Source organism: Myiozetetes cayanensis, unplaced genomic scaffold (genome assembly GCF_022539395.1).
Source record: "Myiozetetes cayanensis isolate MyiCay16 unplaced genomic scaffold, myiCay2020 scf27, whole genome shotgun sequence".
NCBI lineage: Eukaryota > Metazoa > Chordata > Aves > Passeriformes > Tyrannidae > Myiozetetes > Myiozetetes cayanensis.
Genome location: NW_026087488.1, coordinates 5,553,954 through 5,571,445, shown reverse-complemented (window position 1 = coordinate 5,571,445; position 17,492 = coordinate 5,553,954). Strand labels below are relative to the sequence as shown.

General features: G+C 46.5%; 2 protein-coding genes across 2 annotated transcripts in view; one reads left to right on the top strand and one right to left on the bottom strand.

The window, feature by feature from the left end:
* Positions 1 to 607: 607 nt before the first annotated feature.
* On the bottom strand, positions 608 to 3,144 carry CHCHD2 (coiled-coil-helix-coiled-coil-helix domain containing 2). Its single transcript, XM_050322002.1, has 4 exons — positions 2,985 to 3,144; positions 2,202 to 2,448; positions 1,431 to 1,584; positions 608 to 924 (listed from the first exon to the last, which is right to left on the bottom strand). The coding sequence occupies exons 1-4, from the start codon at positions 3,032 to 3,034 to the stop codon at positions 914 to 916; spliced, it is 462 nt and encodes a 153-aa protein (XP_050177959.1). The 5' UTR covers positions 3,035 to 3,144; the 3' UTR covers positions 608 to 913.
* Positions 3,145 to 5,883: 2,739 nt separating this feature from the next.
* Positions 5,884 to 17,492, top strand: part of VKORC1L1 (vitamin K epoxide reductase complex subunit 1 like 1) — a 21,015-nt gene continuing 9,406 nt past the window's right edge. The window contains exons 1-2 of the mRNA XM_050321711.1: positions 5,884 to 6,115; positions 16,764 to 16,873. Of these exons, the coding sequence (XP_050177668.1) occupies positions 5,922 to 6,115; positions 16,764 to 16,873 (304 nt within the window). The 5' untranslated portion in view covers positions 5,884 to 5,921. The remainder of the gene's footprint in view (positions 6,116 to 16,763; positions 16,874 to 17,492) is intronic.

Here is a 17,492-nt window from a genome sequence, read left to right as displayed (position 1 = left end):
CAATATTCTGTGATTTTAACACTGGTTTAATCCTTTCACTTCTAGGAACTACAGATGAGCGGTGAATGGCTTTAGGAACAGGCAGCATATCCAGCAGCATAAAAGCAGGAAAAACAGGCCATGCCATAAAAGGTATTTTTATCAGGAGTTGCACTTTTTAGAGCATGGTTATTCCCCACCGCACTCCCCTGTGGGAGTACATCCTATCCAGGGTTTACCAGAGAAGTGCAGGAAGGTGTTTACTCTGCAAGCTCCAAGGATTTGAGCAAGGCATGAGCTGGCTGCTCCCTCCAATGGAAAGAGGAGGGTTTGCATTTTGCATCAGTAAATACTCTTAAAAATTATTATTTATTCTTGTTTCATGTAGCACCAGTGGCTTTGTCGCTTGCCTGACAGGACCATCCTCTAATCTTTCAGTCCTCAGCTCCTGTCACAGGATGAAGGAAACACCTACAGCTTCTGTGTTACTGAAAACTGGAGTGTGATGCTCAGAATCCCTTGAATCTGAACAGACAGCTTGTTTTAAAGGTAGACAGGAGGTTGTTGGAGGACTGACACCCACCCTTCCAGCTCAACTCCAGCACTCAAACTCAGCAAGCACAGATGGTACTTATAGAGAGAGAAGTTTATTCACACACCATATCACATATATCCAACATGACCAGCAAACCAGTGAACCCACATTAGCTCATTCTGCTTTATTGTTCTTCCATTTTGTGCTAAATTAATCTGCGGCTGTTTGTTAAGTTGTATCACATCAGAGGCAGCTATGGCAGGATGAGTGTGAATATATGAACTAACAAGATATCAGACAGCTTTAAACTTTATTACTGAAGCTTTTGTTTTGGGTTTTCTTTTTTCATTCATAGGTCAGTTCTTGAAAGATGGTCTTCAGCAGCCTTGTCCTGCAGGCTTAGGCCAAACCTGCAAGGTAAGGAGTTATGTCAGTAAGTTTTGGATCCCTGAATGGCAGGTGGTTTTCCTTGCCATAAGGCAGATTTGTTAGGATGTTCCCCCTTCCCTTCATCCATTTGCTGGGACATGCTGAACTGCAGACATCAGCAGAGCGCCCTGGTGTGCAGCATCTCCATCCTCCCAGGTCAGGATGGTTTGGCTCTTGTCCTTCCTACAGGCTCACAGTGCCCTGCTGATTCTCCAAGCGTGCTGCTGCCACTCTCCCAGTCAGCTTCAATCCATGCACCAGCACAAAACTTCAGGAATTCACCCCCTCTCCACCCCATCACCTCCAGCTACATGTACAGGACCAAAGCAGCAAGCCCAACAGAACAGCAGCTGCTCTACCTGACTTCGGTGCACCTGCCATCCCTCCCCATTCCCCACCAGACAGATCAAAACCTCAGGACATCATTCCCACAGTAATTCCACTGATGAGCCCATTTAGCAGTTTACTGTCAGCACTGTCCACTTACCATTAGCAAACCTGCACTGCTTCAGCACCTCGCTGAAGCCCTCGCACAGCTTGAGGTCAGTCTGGTTCTGTGCACACTCCAGGAATTGTTTGATCTCGTACTGGCAAGGACCAGCCTGCTGCTGCTGCTGGGCAGCCTGAGCTGCCTGGGGCTCCTGAAACAGCACACAGCCTTGTAAGGGCCCTTCCAACAGCTCCAGCTCAAAGCCAAACCACCCCCCGTGCTGCTTGCTGAGGTTTCTTTCCTGTGCTTTAGTCAAAATGTTGCTTTTTAAATGGGAAAAAATATAATGGGCTGAAGTACAAAGTAAGTCTCCAGCAGTGGCACGACACATTCAGAGTCATTTTTAAAGTGAGAAACACTTGGGTGATTTTGGATATGCTCAGTAACTCTGAATGGCATCTGGGCAAAGTAACAGCTGTCTGAGCAGCACAAAAAGGTCTTATAACAGATCTTACCATCATCAGACCTGGAACATCCTGCCTGAATAAGGGGAATTTTACAGTAGAAAACAACACTGACACCCTGCCACAAGCACGCATCATTCACGTGAACTACTTTTAAGATACTTGTGGGTGAGTGTGGTGGTTACCTTGGAGATTCAACTTAACTACAGACTGTATATGATTATATATATAGTCCATATACAGAGAAACTGTAACTATATATCCCAGCTGTGATCTGTGAGGTGTTTCATGTCGCTAGCAACTACCTCAGCCCGTAGGCTGATCTGTCAAGGCTCTAGTGGTGTCCAGCTGTGCTTTCCCTCACCTGGTAAGTGATATCAGGCCGAGCAGCCTCGTGGCCGCTCCCTCCACTGAAGCCTCCGGTGATGGCGTGGCCGATGGTGTGTCCCACGGCCGAGCCCACGGCGACCCCGGCGGCGGTCGAGGCCATCTGGGCCATCAGCCCCGGCTGTCTCGGCGCCGGAGCCGCCACGGCAGAAGGCGGAGCCGCGGCCGGGACCGCGGCCCGAGGAGCCGGCGCTGGGGACGCGGCTCTCATCGGCGGGGCCCGGCTGCGAGGGGAGAGAGAGAGAGAGAAAACTCACATCATTATCATCATCATCATCATCACTTCACACCGCTCCGGGCAGAGCCCCCGTGGCTGCAGGGCCAGGAGGTCACCGTCCCTCCTCAAGAGTCACAGAGTTACACCCCGAGGGCAGGAACTCAGTGTTCTGGTGAGCGACTTATGCAAGACAGGGGTCGTGTTTACAGGCTTCTTTCTGGCTGTTTTAAAGCCTCGCCGTCCCCCCACCCCACAGAGGAATGCGCTATCTTGCGCAAAAAAATGAGGTATGACCCAAAAGGGGTTGATTAACCCTTAAGTGTTAATAAGGCTTTAAAAGTCCAGATGGGATGGCCAGGCCTTGCGGCCAAGCAGACCCACTCCCACCACCCCCAAGCAGCGAATTCCGCTCCTCCAGAGCCAGCGCAGCTCCAACCCGCCGGGCCGCAGTGGCGCAATGGCGGCCAGGCCGCTGCGGCCTGCGCGGGGCCCTCACGAAGGACAGGGGACGGGAGACGAGGAGGCGGCCCGGGCGGCCCTCACCTGGCGGGGGGCGGCACGCGGGACGTGCGGCTGCGGCTGCCCCTGGGCATGGCTGCGGGGAGCGGAGCGGAGGGAAGCGGGAGAGGAACACCGGGAGAAAGAGCGGAGCCTGTCCCCACACCCGCCCGCCGCCTCTGAAGGTCACCGCGCGCGCGTCACTTCCGCGCGCGCGGGAGGGGGGGTGGGCGGGGCGTCGCGGAGGCCACGCCCCCTCCGCCCGCCTGAGGGGACGGCGCGGGAAGCGCGGCGATGGCGGCGGGAGCTGGCGGTGAAAATAAACGCGTAAATGGCGATAATCCCGCGCCTGCGGGTTCTAAAGGAACACAGGCTGTCGTTAAACCTGAGCCGGCGCGACCCGCAGTCGCAATAAACACCTAGGCTGCGGTTAAACGTGTTCCAGCCCTCGGAGGGAATCGTTCTCTATGGAGAAGGAACCCCCCCCCAAAAGCCCTTCGGAATCCAGCCCTCCGGTAAAATCGCAGGTGTTGGATTTTAGCCCAGAGAAGACTGAGGGGATCTCATTAATTATATATTTATAAAAATACGTATATAAAAAATATGTATACATCCATATATATGCATGTATTTATATAAATATGCATATATATGTATGTACGTATGTACATGTATATGCATATATATAAAGAATATATGTATATATGTATCTAAATACGTCTATATAAATAAATATTTTAATATATACATATGGTACATGTATGATATACATATATGAGATAAATATCTCCAAGGCAGGTGTCAGGAGGATGGTGCCAGACTCTTTTCAGTGGTGCTCAGGGACAGGATGAGGAGCAATGGCCATGAACTAAAACACAACAAGCTCCACCTTGACATGAGGAAGAACTTTCCATGGAGGGGGGCAGAGCAGTGGAACAGCTGCCCAGGCAGGGTGTGGAGTCTCCCTGACTGGAGACTTTCCAAACACTCCTGGACATGTCCACGTGTCACTGGCTCCAGGTGACCCTGCCTTGGCAAGGGGGTTTGGACTGTGCGATTTCCAGAGGTCCAACCCTAAAAATTCTGTGATTCTGTGATTTTCACCCCAAAGAAGAAGTGAGGGTCCTTCCTGCCCCCTCAGCGCCGTCTGCACAGGCTGACTCTCCCTGCTTTAGAGCCACTGTCTACTTGGAGGAATGTATTTTTAAATCAATTTATTCGTTATTGTATTGATTTATTTGTATAGACAGCAGCAATAATTAGGGGTATGTCATGACAGTACCACAGTCACTGGTTGTGATAATTCATGACAAATAATTCACAGTTTCTTCAGCTGCCAAGGAGGGAGCTGTGTAAGACCAGTCATTTCAACATCTTGTGTGTCAGGGGATGTAACTGTTGTCTGATGAAGGAAGCATTAATATTGTGAGTTTACACAGCAGTGGTAACCCAGAAGCACAGTTAAAAAAAGCAGCTGTTAATGTCAAAATTATTAGGAGACAAATATAAATGGCGTGTCATGTTCTCCTGTAGCTGTCATCTCCGCTCCTTTCCCATTGTCCCTCTGCCCTTGTTCCCACCGACGGCAAATCATGGCACAGAGAGCGGGAGATTTATAATTCCGTTTATACTTTTTTCTAGAGTTCAACAACTCATTCCTTAATGAGTGGTTTTCTCAACTCTTTTTAATTAATAGTTTTCAACTCCCCTTTTTTTTTGCTGGCAGAGGGATTCTTGGTGCTTGAAGTCATTTTGCAGCGCGTCCCTCTTTGAGTCGGTTTTGTTCTGCGGAACAATGAGGGCAGGATGGGATGAATGCTGCCTTTGTGCTTTGTCCTCCTGCCTTCCTTGGGAAAACTCCAGAGCTTCCTTTTGTACTGGCTCACTCCCGCATCTCCCAGTGCCAGCAATAACGGGCTGCAAGGAACCGGGGAAGGGCAGGAGGAAGGAGTAGCAGGTGGCCATCCCCAAACACAGCTGTACCGGCGGTTATGGTGGTGTTTACAGTGAGCAAAGATTGTTTTCATCTGGGTAGACCAGAGACATGGGCTGGTTCTTCACAGCCAGGTGTTGATGCTGCTTTTGATACAAACCAGAGGTGTGTGTGAAAGAAAGAAGATCCAGCCTTGATTGCCTTGGGTTGTGTCGGTCTGACTGTGACCAGCGCTGTGGAATCACGGTTCTGGCTGTTGGGGAGTGATGGAATCTGGATGGAATTCCCACACCTGGGAAACGGGTGATGAAATCCCATTGCTCAAGTGTGAGGCGTATTTATTCTTCCAAGGCCAAGCGAGTGAGACTTGGGGGAATCCATCAGCGGCTGTTCTGGAGCCAGGCGGAGCACCAGGGTATGGTGCGCGCTAGGCAAAATGAACTTTTAATGCGCTTTTTGTAGTGCTTGTCCAAATTACACATCCCAGAAAATCTTTGGGAATGTTAACAGGCCCTCAGGGAGACCCCTCTGCGCACCAGATGGGCTCTGTGTGCCTTGCAGGCTCCTTCTGTCCAAACCCACGGAGAACACCTGGAGCCTCGCTGGAGAGCCTGCCTGAGACCCGCCTTACAGCGAAGCGACACATCACCCCCGGGGGTCCTGTGGGCCGTGTCGATTTGCGTAGCATTCCTCAGAACTGCCAGGTTTCCCCGGGCGGCTCAGATCTGAGGGGAAAAACAGGGCGAAAAGCTCATTTTCCTGCAGGAATCTGTGAGGGGCTGGGGAGGGGCCCCCCGCGGCCGCCAGGGGGCGCCTCACACCCTCCCCCGGTGTCCCCCCCCACCGCCTCCCCGGCCTGACGTGACGTCGTCGCGAGGCGCCACGTCCGGCGCGAGCGGCGGCGGGGGCGGGATCGGGGGTGAGGCGCGGGAGGGCCAATGAGTGGAGCGCGCGAGCGCGCGGCGGGCCAATGAGGGGCGGGCGCGCGTGCGCGGCGGCGGCGGGCGCCGGGCGCGCGTCGCGGTGTGAGGCGGAGGGACGGGGCAAAGATGGCGGCGCCCGTCCTGCTGCGGGTGTCGGTGCCGCGCTGGGAGCGGGTGGCGCGCTCCGCCGTGTGCGCCGCCGGCATCCTGCTGTCCCTCTACGCCTGCCACCTGGAGCGCGAGAAGGGCCGCGACGCCCACTACCAGGCCCTGTGCGACCTCAGCGAGCGGGTGCGCTGCTCCGCCGCCATCACCTCCAGGTGAGGCGGGGGTGTGGGACCGCCCGCCCCTCGCCCCGCTCTCGCCGGCGGGGCGGCCAGGGAGCGCTGCCCCCGGGGCTTCGGCGGGCGCTGGGAGGCTCCCCGAGCGGGTGCGGGCGCGGAGGGGCCTGTGGTGGGGGGCACAGGGCAAGGGGAGGGGGCTCCGCGCTCCCGGCCGGGGCAGCCCCAGCGCTGGAGGGCTGGCCAGGGAGCGGATTTATCGGGATCACCGGCTTTTTTCGGGATCACCACGGGCCGCAGGGCGAGGCACCCGCAATTGCCGTGTTGAAATCAGTGGCAATTAGGTGGAGCGACGGGCGTTTTAGTGGTAGACGCTCCTTAGAGCGGAGTGGTGTGGCTGCGAGCGGTGGTTGAGACCAATGTAAACATGGGCGATTGCGGGTGGTTTGCTTTGGGTGGTTTTAATTGCGGTGTCTTGTATTGCGTTTTCATTGAAATGTCACCTGGCAGCGCAGGAGATGGTTTTGTGGTACAGGGGAAGGCCTTCATTCAAGAGAGACTTGGATGCCTCTGCAGCAAAAGCTCAGCCCAAACCCTGGGTTGTTTTGCAGGTGTCCAGTCAGCTTAGCAGTTGTTTTCTAAAGGTCAGTGGCTCTTGATTCTGTTGGGAGAGTCAGTCTATAACATTCTATTGACTTGTCATGTAAGTGTTTGGTTGAGTTACACAAATGAAAAGGCCTGCCCTGCTTTGCAGTTACAAGTGATTCCAGTACAAACATGGCACAGGGAACACTTTCAGGGGACTCGATCTTCAAGGTCTTTTCCAACCTTCAAGATTTTATGATTCGAGGTGTAATTTGGCCAAGGAACTCTCATAAAAGCATATTGTCAGATATCTCAGCTAAAAAAATGAGAAGATTTGTCCATGAATCTCAGAAGTGCTCGGAGCATACAATGTATGTCTGGCTGTGTATAGACACACAGGCACATAAGAACACCCACTAGAGGGAAATGGGGGGTTTGGTTCTTGAGCAAATCCATGTATTAAATGCATCCTCCTTTTCTTTTAGTGAGAAGTTTGTTACTGCCATGTTAGTGCCTTCAGCTGAATGAACACTTGAGATTTATTTTTTTGCCCTCTCAGTGTAACCTGTGTAAAAGCTGTCCTGGTTTTTATCAAGGTATTTGCTGTACCATCACAAAAAGCCAGTTGTGCAGAACATGCCCATACTCTTATCAGGGTGGAAGCTGTTAAATTGTTGGGGTAAAACACGCAGGGATCTCACATTCCTAAAACCTCTCCTGTGGTGACAGCAGTGGGATTGTGTTACAGAGATCTGTATCTCTGGATGTCTGAGAGGAGGCTCTTGTGATTGAGTGAGGGCTTTAACTCTGCTCTTCTGCCTGTCCTCAGGTGATCTTTAGTTTGTGGAGGTGCTTGTTCATGTCTCTGTTTGGGAAGTGTCCTGAAGTGACAAGTTTTGCTCTAACCTGGGAGAAGACTTCCACAAACTTGCCAGATAACATAAAACTGTATAAATTAAAGTCCTGCATAGGCTACTGAGATTAAACTGCGTGAGTGTCATCAGTAGAAATAACTTTCACCACCAGGAGCAAAAAGAGAATAACAGGGGTTTAATCATCATAAATCACCTCCACAGCAGCCTGTTCTTGTACAGAATTGGTTCTCCAACAGCTTTTTATTGTTGCTGCCAGTGCTGCTACTGAGGCAGGGGATTTGATGCAATAGTTTTGATGTGTGTTTACTAAAGGCTTGGGAGAAGGAAAACACTTACAGATAAAATTGGAATTATTTCTAATTATGGAATCATGCTTGGTAATTATAGTGTTCATTAGTAATGCAGCAGCTGACACGCTGAGTATGCCATGGCAAGGCCTAGAAACACTTTACTGTAGGAATTCTTTGTAATAATACGAAGAGTCAGGGATAAAATCAACTGAAAACCTCACCAGCAGTTGCTAGGAGAACATGCTTGTAGTGGAGTATTGCAAATGCCAGGATATCTCGTGGTGATTAGAGCAGGTGGGAAAAGGAGTTTGTGGAAAAGGAACGTGCAAGTTCTGTTCAGTCAAACCATATTTGGAGAAGAATGTGCTTTCCAGGCTGTGCAGGACACAGAGGAGGAGTGTTGTTGCTTTAAAAGTAAGACAGAAGGGCAAGTGATTAAACTTTGAAATAAGAATAACATTGGAAGAAATTAAACTTATTTTCCATGTTGCCACAGCTCCCTGTCCATCAGTCACTCTCTCTCAGTCGAGCATTCCTTGTTCCCACATCACCAAGGTTTCTGTGAAACTTGATTTCTAGAAGGAAGTTTTAACTACAATTCAGATGTTACTGGGGTAGTAGAGTTCTGAATTTTGTGTTCCAGCTTTTCCACACGTACTGCAGATTTAATCTTCATGTGTTTCTTTCCTCATTAAGCTGTTACACTGGCAGTCAGAAATTATTTGATTAGCTGATTAGCAGAGTTAACTCTACAGAGTTAAGTGGGTGACAGACTTGTACTTTGTGGCCTTTGCTGCCTTCTAGAGTGTTCATTCAGTTGTGAGACTTTTATTTAAGCTGGATTTGCTGATGGAGCTTGGAATGTAACAGTCTTCACATTTCGAGTCCTGACTCCCACAGTGGGCTGAACTTTAAGAAAGCATTTAATGGCAGTGGGATTAATTTTAAATGTAGAGAATCATTAGAATAAATTAGTTTCTTCCTCCCTGAGCTGACTTTCTGGTATTTGGGGGTGACTTTTTTTTCACTTAATAAACTGTTAGTATTTCAAAATCCTGCTTTTAAGCCCAATCTGGTACTGGCACAAGCACAGGAACAGAAATGTAAAGTTTGCCAGCATGCAGAGGGAGGAGCACAGAGAACCTCCTATCAGAGCCTGACTCATACAGAAGATTAGATTGGAGAGACACCTTCCCAATATCCCTTATTCAAAACAGGAATGCTCAGCATATTTCAAGCTTTTATCACGGGGAAAGTTCATGAAATAGTTTAAAAATAAAAATAGCTAAGGGCTGTATAATAAAGGAAGGTATTAGGGAAATACCAAACGTCTTCATTGGCAGTTGCTGTCGGTGTTTTCAGTGAATTGCTGTCTTATATTTGAGAATAAGTGGCAAGAATTGCTTCATCATGAAACTGGCCTATGGCAGTTCCTGAAGAACGTTTCTGGTCTTGCTGTTACAGTAGTTCCACTGAGGGAATTAAACCAATAGTCACATTTCAAGTAATGTTGAGAGTGCTACAGCTTGAAATAAAATGTGACCTTTAAGTTGTAATGCAGAGCCCCAGAGCCTTTTGCTCTGGCCTTTCACTTGCCCTGGGAGATTTTGGGCTCTTCTAATACATTTCTGCTTTCTGTCTGGATTAATTGAAGGTTCCTGCAGAGGGGATTAGTGGGTGGCTCTCTTTCTGAAGGAAGTTTTGTGGCCTGGAGTGCACTAATGCTGTGACAACTGTGACACAGCCTCGAGACAGCACGGAGGACCAAAGGGCACCTGTCACTGGATATCTTTAGCAATATTTGCAGCTGCGTAAGTGAAGAGCTTTGGCAATAGTCAATATTGATCTAGGTTAACGTCTTTAGAGGTTCTGGAGTCCAAATAGGATTTGGAGACTCTGTGGATTAATTGGATCTCATGGAGAGAGGGCGTATTTTAGGAATTCCCTGTTCTAACTTCATGCTGATGGGCAGCGTCTTGGGTTGTCGTCTGGTGTTTGAGCCATTCTGAAATGCCTGTTCTGAAAAATCCTGATATCCCAGAACAGTTTGGGTTGGAAAGGGCCTTAAAGATCATGTATTTCCATCCCCTTGCTGTTGGCAGGGACACCTCCCACCAGACTGAGTTGCATGTCTGCCTTGTGTCTCCTGGTGGATGCACCAAACCCATCTCTTGGTAGTTCCTGAAAATACATGTCTGTAAAAATCTGTGTGTGGGGGACAGGTCTGTTTGCAGTTTGCCAAGGGTGGCCTGTGACAACTGGAGGATTATTGTGTTGTTCTGCTCACCTGTAAATCATTGTAAGCAGTGAATTTACACCTGTCTTAAGTGTTATGTTTGCTTTGCCTGGTGCCATGGTACTTCAGCTCTGTGTTGTGTGAGGGTAATGGTGTAGAGCTCATTCCTCTGCAGGGTGGGTGAGCATTGTGCTGTAAGGAACTGCAGGTAGAACTGACCTGTGCTGGTTTCTCAGTGAAGAACACCTTTCTAGAACTGTTCTGGTGCATCCTTACAGAATGCAGACTGTGGCACTGACCAGGTTGACAGGAACAACCCCATTATCTGAGGAAACGGGATCTGGAACCAAACTTCTCAGACCTCCTCCTAATCTGATATTTAAACTGCAGTTCTGTTGTGGGGCAGTTCCTGTAAACTTGGTGTCTGTCAAGTTTACTTCATTCCAGGTTGAGAACATGATATAGCAGTTATCATTCTTATTAATAGTAAATTCCTGATGTCCCAGGATTTTTTTTATTGCTGTACCTGCAAGCAGGCATTCAGATATGTTTGAGGTTTGCAGTTAGTGATTGATTTAAGGTGGCAAAGGTTAAAAGTAGCTTTGTGCAGGTAGTGGGAGAAGTTTGTCCAGTCTGTTCTTGTGAACCAGTGCACACAAATGAGGCCCATGTGCTCTTTAAAAACATTTTATTCGTTTTGCAGGTCTTTGGGTTTTTTAGTCAGTAGTATCTTTAACCTGAGCCAAGTTAATTGTTTTTGTCAGGCATCTTTGATTCTGGATAGAAAAGGTAGAAGCTGAGGGTGGAGCAATGGGTGATCATTCAATAGGAATCATATTTGTGGTTTCTTAGGCTACAGAAATTGTATTCCTAAGTGTTAGACTGCAGGTGCAATGGGGCTTCTGCAGTTACTCTGGATTCATTGGGTTTGCTGCCTGAGGGAAGGTTTGGGGATCTCTGGTTTGTTCACTGGGCAGGGGGGAAGTTGGAGTAGACAAATTCAGTGCCAGAGGGGAGGGAGGCTCCCAGGAACTCCTCTGCTGGAGGGAACCCTGGCCTGTGAGCCAAGGTTCCCTGTGCCCTGGCACTGCCAGCTGGGCTGGCAGCACGTGTGCAGGGACTCTGGCTGGGAGATAACGGGCCTGAGCAGGGGCTGGAGGGTGTGAGCTGGGAAGGAAGGTGTTTCAGGAATGCTTGTAGAAAACAACTACATTAAAGTTGTTCCTAAAGCTGCAGAAGCTGATTTCAAGTGATTGTTTTCCCCCATCTTTCTAACAGAAAATTGATAATTTGATACTACTGACTGATAAAGTACTTAGTGGCTGAGGGACATCTCGTATAAAACACAGCAGTGCCAGAGCTATGGGAGTCTTGTCTTTTATTTTCCATCCTTACAGCGCTTACACAAAGACATGAATTTTTTGCTTTTCATAAATATATCATTTCTGGCTCGACTGGAATTTGCAATAGGGCTGAGAATTATTTTGCTTGGTGCAAAGTAAATTTAACAAAGTGCCTATGGTTCAAGCTCAGGCTTCATTTATGATAGCTTAATAGAAGAGATTATGTAGAAGGGATACAGAGCTGTTGGCTTGTAGCTTGAATAGCCTGTGCTTCTGTAAAGGCTTCTATAAAATAATTAACCACTGTCTGCTTGAGATTTTGCTGATCTAGACACTGAGATTTTTACAGACTGTTTCTGAAATAGAGCTGGAGGATATATAGAACAAAATCTTATTTGTTTATGCTAAATACTGCTAATAGATTTAAACATGAAATTAAGTGTATCAAAATTTTTGAGCAGTCCTGGCAAGTTTACAAATGGGAATTTTTAATCTCCTTTCTTGTGGCTTCTAATTGAAGGCCTTTACTTAATTTATTAAAACTGTTAAGAGTGGCCTAAGCAACCTTGAAACCATGAATTAGGTTTAATCCAAAATCCTCTAGTGAAGCTGGAAAGAAGCTGCAACCAAAGTTTCTTAACATTGCTAAGTACTAACATGCTCCAGATCCTTTGACCTTTACATGAGCTCTCACTGAAGGCAGTGTGTGAGCTCAGGCCAGCTCTGCTCCCCTCTGAGAACTTCCATTCTGGACCATGACTTATCTCAGAAGCCCAGTGATGCCTGAGGAAATGTGCAAGTCACTTGTCAAGTGTAGCCTCTTTTTGAGGAAAATTATATTTGTTGTTCCCTCAGGGTTACAAAGGGGTAAGTGGTGCTTGCTGTTGATAACAAAATAATGCTTATGGGATGATTAATAATCCTGAAATGAGGGGCTTTAAGTAACCTGCTACTGCTCAGAAAACAAAACTTGAGTTCTTTAATTACAGTTTTCTGCAAACAGAATCTTTTTGATTGTTTTCCCTTTTCATTGCAGCAAACCCAACAACTGAGAGAGAGAAATGTGTGGGGAAAGCTGCTACTGCATAAATGCAGAATGTCCTCAGATTTTGGGTCATATCCTATCATAGTCCCCTGAAGGATTTGAGCATTTTCAGCTAGTCCTTGAGGAGACTGGAATGTGACCTGGGAATTACATGGTTGTTCAAGGCATCTGCTGCTGGCTGATGTCAGGGACATGATCTGAAGCCAGCTGGACCTGACCCCATCTAATGTGTTTATCTTCATGTTCAAATGAATATACAGTGCTTAGTTCTCTTCTGGGCATGAGAACTAAGGGTTGCCAGGTGGAATCGAGGTGATGTGACTCTGGTCATCACCAGGGGTTGTTGTGGAGGTCAAAAGTAAGTGCTCAGAAGGCACCAGGAAGGTTTCAAGGTGAGTGTGTTGGTGCAGGTGAAACCCCAGTTCAGAAGTTTCTTAAGCTGATTCTTAACTTAATGATGATGGAGGTCAAGGAAAGCATCCTGAGGAATGATCTATTCATCAAAAATGTTAGAAGCATCTCCTTCTGACAGTACCTGTCAGAACTGGGGTGCTTGGCTAGAAAAACCCTATAGCATTTCTTACAGAGAGTGGATGGGACAGTAATGTAACTCCTGGCTAAATAAATACTTTCTGTTGTGTTTGCTTGACTTGCTGTGTTTGGCAGGCTTGGAATTCTGCTGCTTTTTGAACCAATACTGATAACTGTTACAGCTTTTACCTTGTTAAACATGAGGGTTGTCTGCTTGTTCCCTAAAATGGATCAGATACTGGTGTACTAAGTGAGGTTCTCATGGTTCCCTTTCTGCCAGTGGCATTTTCCCTGCTAAATTACGGTAAAATGTTTAAAGTGCATCCCATAATACACTGTTCTGGAATACAGGGGATGTTCATAATTGTGCAGGAGAGGTAATGAGAGAACAGTATAAGATTTTATTGGAGGTGTGTCACTTGTGGATCACAGTGACCTCAGTTCCAGTTTTCCTGTTAAGAAGTGGCAGGTGAACACAAATACTGCTTTAAACTTGTAAAAATGCAACAGTGCTGAGCTTTAAATACCTCAGACCAAAGGGGACACTGTTTAGAGGGTGGATAATAACTTTCAAGACCCAATGCACATTGGACTGGAAATCACTGTAGTGTTCAATTTTAGATGTTGGGAAACTGCATAACCAGTTCTCACCACTTTATCTTGGCTTTCTGGAATCACTGTTTAACTTTTCTAAGAGCATTCAGAGTTGTTCGTGCAGGTAGGGAGTGGAGCAGGCTGTGGTCTTGGACAGAGAGGGAAGTTGAGTTACTTGAAACATGAACAAAGGTGTCTTAATGGTTTATTTGAAATCTTCCTTGTACTTAGTCCAGATTGCTCTTTATTTTTAATAGGAGTGAAACTCGGGCGTGGTGAAAGTGGGCTTGGCTCCCGTGTTTGTCACCGTGCTCTGAGTCACCCCAGGTGACTGCACTTCTCACTCTGGAATTCTTGGCACTTCAGGGATGGGAGTCACAAGTCAGGACCAGGAAAAAGTTGGTGATATTGGGCTGTGCTTTTATCCTGCTGTGCAAGCAACCCTGTAATTAGTGCAATTCATTTTACTTAGTATTCTGTATCCAAAAAAAATTGATACAAGTTAATAACAGTTATTCTAAGTTATGTTCTTTGTAAGAAAGGCAGGTTCTGTGAAGAACAACTGATGTTTTAATTCTTGGAGCTTATCCTTTTATTTGGACTTTCTTCTTGCTATTTGCTGTATTTTTTTTAAGACTTCTAAATCATCGTTACTCAGGTGTGTTTTGCCTGATTTTGGTGTGAGAAGGAAAATTATCCTACTCAGTTTTTATCCTTCCTCCAATTGCTTGCTAAAGTTCTTGGTTCATTGTGCTTTTTAGTGGGCTTTAGGAACTTCCTCAATAAAATTAGGAGCTGGTTTAGCCTCTTCAGTAGAGAAATTAGATTAAAATAAAAACATACAAAGTCTTAATTCTTTTCAGTTTGAAGCAGAAAACTTGCTCGCGCTTCCAACCTTATAAGGCTGGGAAAAGACCTTCATGTTAAACCCCAGGCTGCTTTAGCTGCCTTCAAGAGTGTGGAATAAGATGTGAGATTAGAGCTGTTACTCCATGGACTGAAATGTAATACTTCATGTCCTTAAAGCTGCTACAAGGCCAACCAGAGCCTTAATGAACTTTTGCGAGTGGAAAAAGCGCTCGCCGTGCTCTGACCTTGCAGCTCCGAACAGATCACTGCGGGTGCGGACCCGTCGGGAAGGGCTGGAACTCATTATCCTTCCACCAGCAACATTTTATTCTCTTGCAGAGTAACTGCAGGGTCAGGTTGTGCAGAAGAAAGTTTCTGATGTTGTAAGCTGGAGTTTGCCTTCAAACACCACAGGATCTGATGAGCATCGGAGGGGGGAGCGCACAGGGATGGGGAGGGATTGAGCATCACAGGCTTTGCACACTGGGAGTTGTGCTGTGCAGTGTCTTGGTGAGGAAAGTGTTCAAACACAGTTTAATGTCACCCTTCAAAAAGGCTCACCTGGAGACTAGAATAATACATTTCACCTGTGGATAGAAAGCTGGAGTATCTATAAATGTACTCATGGAGAAAAATAAAAATCGACTAGGAAATGCAAAAGGATGATACCTTTAATGTATTTGCCTTTGGCAGCTGGGCAACACGACACAATTGTTACATGTGCTGTGATATCTCAGCAAAGGGAGGCTAAAAACTAAACAGTTCTCACTTAAAATCCAGATAACATTCAACATGTGGGAGGAAAATCTCGTCATAGTGGAGATTCCTTGGAATTTGCAGTATTTCTTTACAGTGTTTGCTGATCTGGTTTTCCATGCTGTTTGGTGTCTTTTTAAATCCCTCTCTGGGAAGTGTGGCTCCCTTTGCTGTGGGTGCTGGGATCCACTGGTTTTTTTACTCTTTATGCAGTTAATGTGCTTTCTAGAAATTGGGACTCAATTTTCTGTTGGATTTCTTGAGGAGAAGAGCACAAGACTTAATTCAAATTTAGTAACTGTCTGCAATTAAAATTATTAATTTGAATATGTTTTGCAAGGAGTGCACAGATGGCTGTGAGACTGTGAAGTGTTTTAGAGATGGTATTGAATTGTACTTGCTGTGATCCCTTTTTCTGTGAGGAAACTGCTTGTCATGTGTTGGTGGCCTGTCACTGGTCCCAGATGTGTGGTGAGTTGCATCAGCAATGTTCCTGCCCTGTGCACAGAGCAAACCTGTGCTGTGTCTTGGTCTGGCAGGGCATGGCCTCTAGTACAAGAAATTACCCAGAAACTGCACTTTTCTTGGCATAAATGTAGCACACTGACATTTTCTGCTGCAACAGGACTGAGGAATGGTGATTTTTTACATAGTTCTGTGGCAGTTAGTTAACCTGATAATGGGAACCAAGCCATGTGTAGTGCATGGCTTGGTGCTCCAAAATCATGCTGGCAGATATTCTGATGTTCTCTTGTGAGTTAAGTTGCCTGTTGGAATAGCATTAACTTCATATTTTCAAGTGACACTAACAAATAAGGTCCTCACTTCTTACAAATAATGGCATTATCTGCCTTGAGGCATCAAATTCTTGGTTTCTAGCACACATACATTTGGTAATTTCCTCTTTTATCCTCATTGCAGCAGCAGTTTTGTAGGGCTTGTGCTGCTTTCTGTCTTACCACTAGAAAGCTGAAAGTCACTTTGTGGGGAACTCAGGTGTTGGTTCAAAGTGTCTCACTGTGCTCTGACAAACCGGGTCTGAGGATCTTGTTCTGGTGCCATCCCCAACTTGTCTGCTTGACAGGTTGGGGTTCCTCCTGAGGTGTGAGACTACTCAGGAGCAGCTGAGGTGCAAACATATGTCCTGGTTTGCTTGCTGTGATGCCAGCAGAGCTGGGAACAAATCCCTACCACTTGTACCATGGTCCCTGTTCAGTGACCAAGTGTCCAACTTGCTGTGGTGGAGGGAACTGCTAAAGCTGTTGGGTACTCAGCAAAACAGCCTCAAACAGAAGCAAACGTGGTGTTTGGTGAAGTTACAGCTGTGTGAACTCGTAGTTTCAGGTGTGTATAAAGTTTATAATCCGCCAGGTGTGGGATAAAGCTGTACCTGTGGATAAAGTGCTCCCCCTGTTGCAAGCTGCTTGGTTTTCCATGATAACCTGGAACTTCCCATAGGATTCCAGTGGTCATGTCAGAATATATGCATCTCTTTTTCTTTTCCCAGCAGAGATGAACTGAAAATACTGATGTAAAAGCAATAGGTGCCCAAGCAGGAGTTAATTGGTTTCACTGTTTTGCAGATGGGGTCGAGGATTCGGTCTGTTGGGTTCCATCTTTGGAAAGGACAGTGCAATAAATCAGTCAAACAGTGTTTTTGGACTCGTGTTTTATATACTACAGATGCTACTTGGTAAGTATTAATTCTTCCTAAAGCCTAAAGCATGTAGCAGGCCTGTGGTGTTCTAGGAGGAGTGCAGTACAGATTGCACAGTCTGCCAGAAACCAGATAAATGCTTGTGATTTTTATATCTTTCTTTTTTTTTTTTTTAGCACCAGTCTAATGATACATCTGTCCAAAGGGCTTAAAAACCCAACTGATAACAAGAGTAATTGCATTTTCCTCTGCTATGCTATTAATAATATAGGTGTCAAGACAGTTTCTGTGCTGGTATTTTCACTTCAGTATATTTAGCATCGGATTGCATGGTAGAAAAGAGAGTGGAATAAAAATGGGATTCACAAGTTTTGCAGGAGTAATAGGCAAAAAAGTGCATGGAATGTATACCTATTGGTAACTATGTGGTCTGTGATAAAGCTGTTAATTTTGGTAGAAATAACTTGATCAGCCTGTAACTTTCCCATAACTCAGGAGTACAGAGGATGGTTGATATAAACATACTCCTTATCACAGGACTGTCAGGCAGAACGTTAGCTGCTCCTCTCCAAAGGGTGATTTGTCATGAACTGGTGGTGTTTTAGCCAGCCTTTCCTGTAAGACAGACTTGCTGAGGAGCCCTCAGTGTGAGTCA

Coding starts and splice junctions, on each gene's coding strand:
- CHCHD2 (XM_050322002.1), bottom strand. CDS start 3,034: ATGCCCAGGGGCAGCCGCAGCCGCACGTCCCGCGTGCCGCCCCCCGCC. Junction 2,449..2,984: donor CGCGTGCCGCCCCCCGCCAG/GTGAGGGCCGCC, acceptor CTCCCCTCGCAG/CCGGGCCCCGCCGATGAGAG. Junction 1,585..2,201: donor GGCCTGATATCACTTACCAG/GTGAGGGAAAGC, acceptor GTGCTGTTTCAG/GAGCCCCAGGCAGCTCAGGC.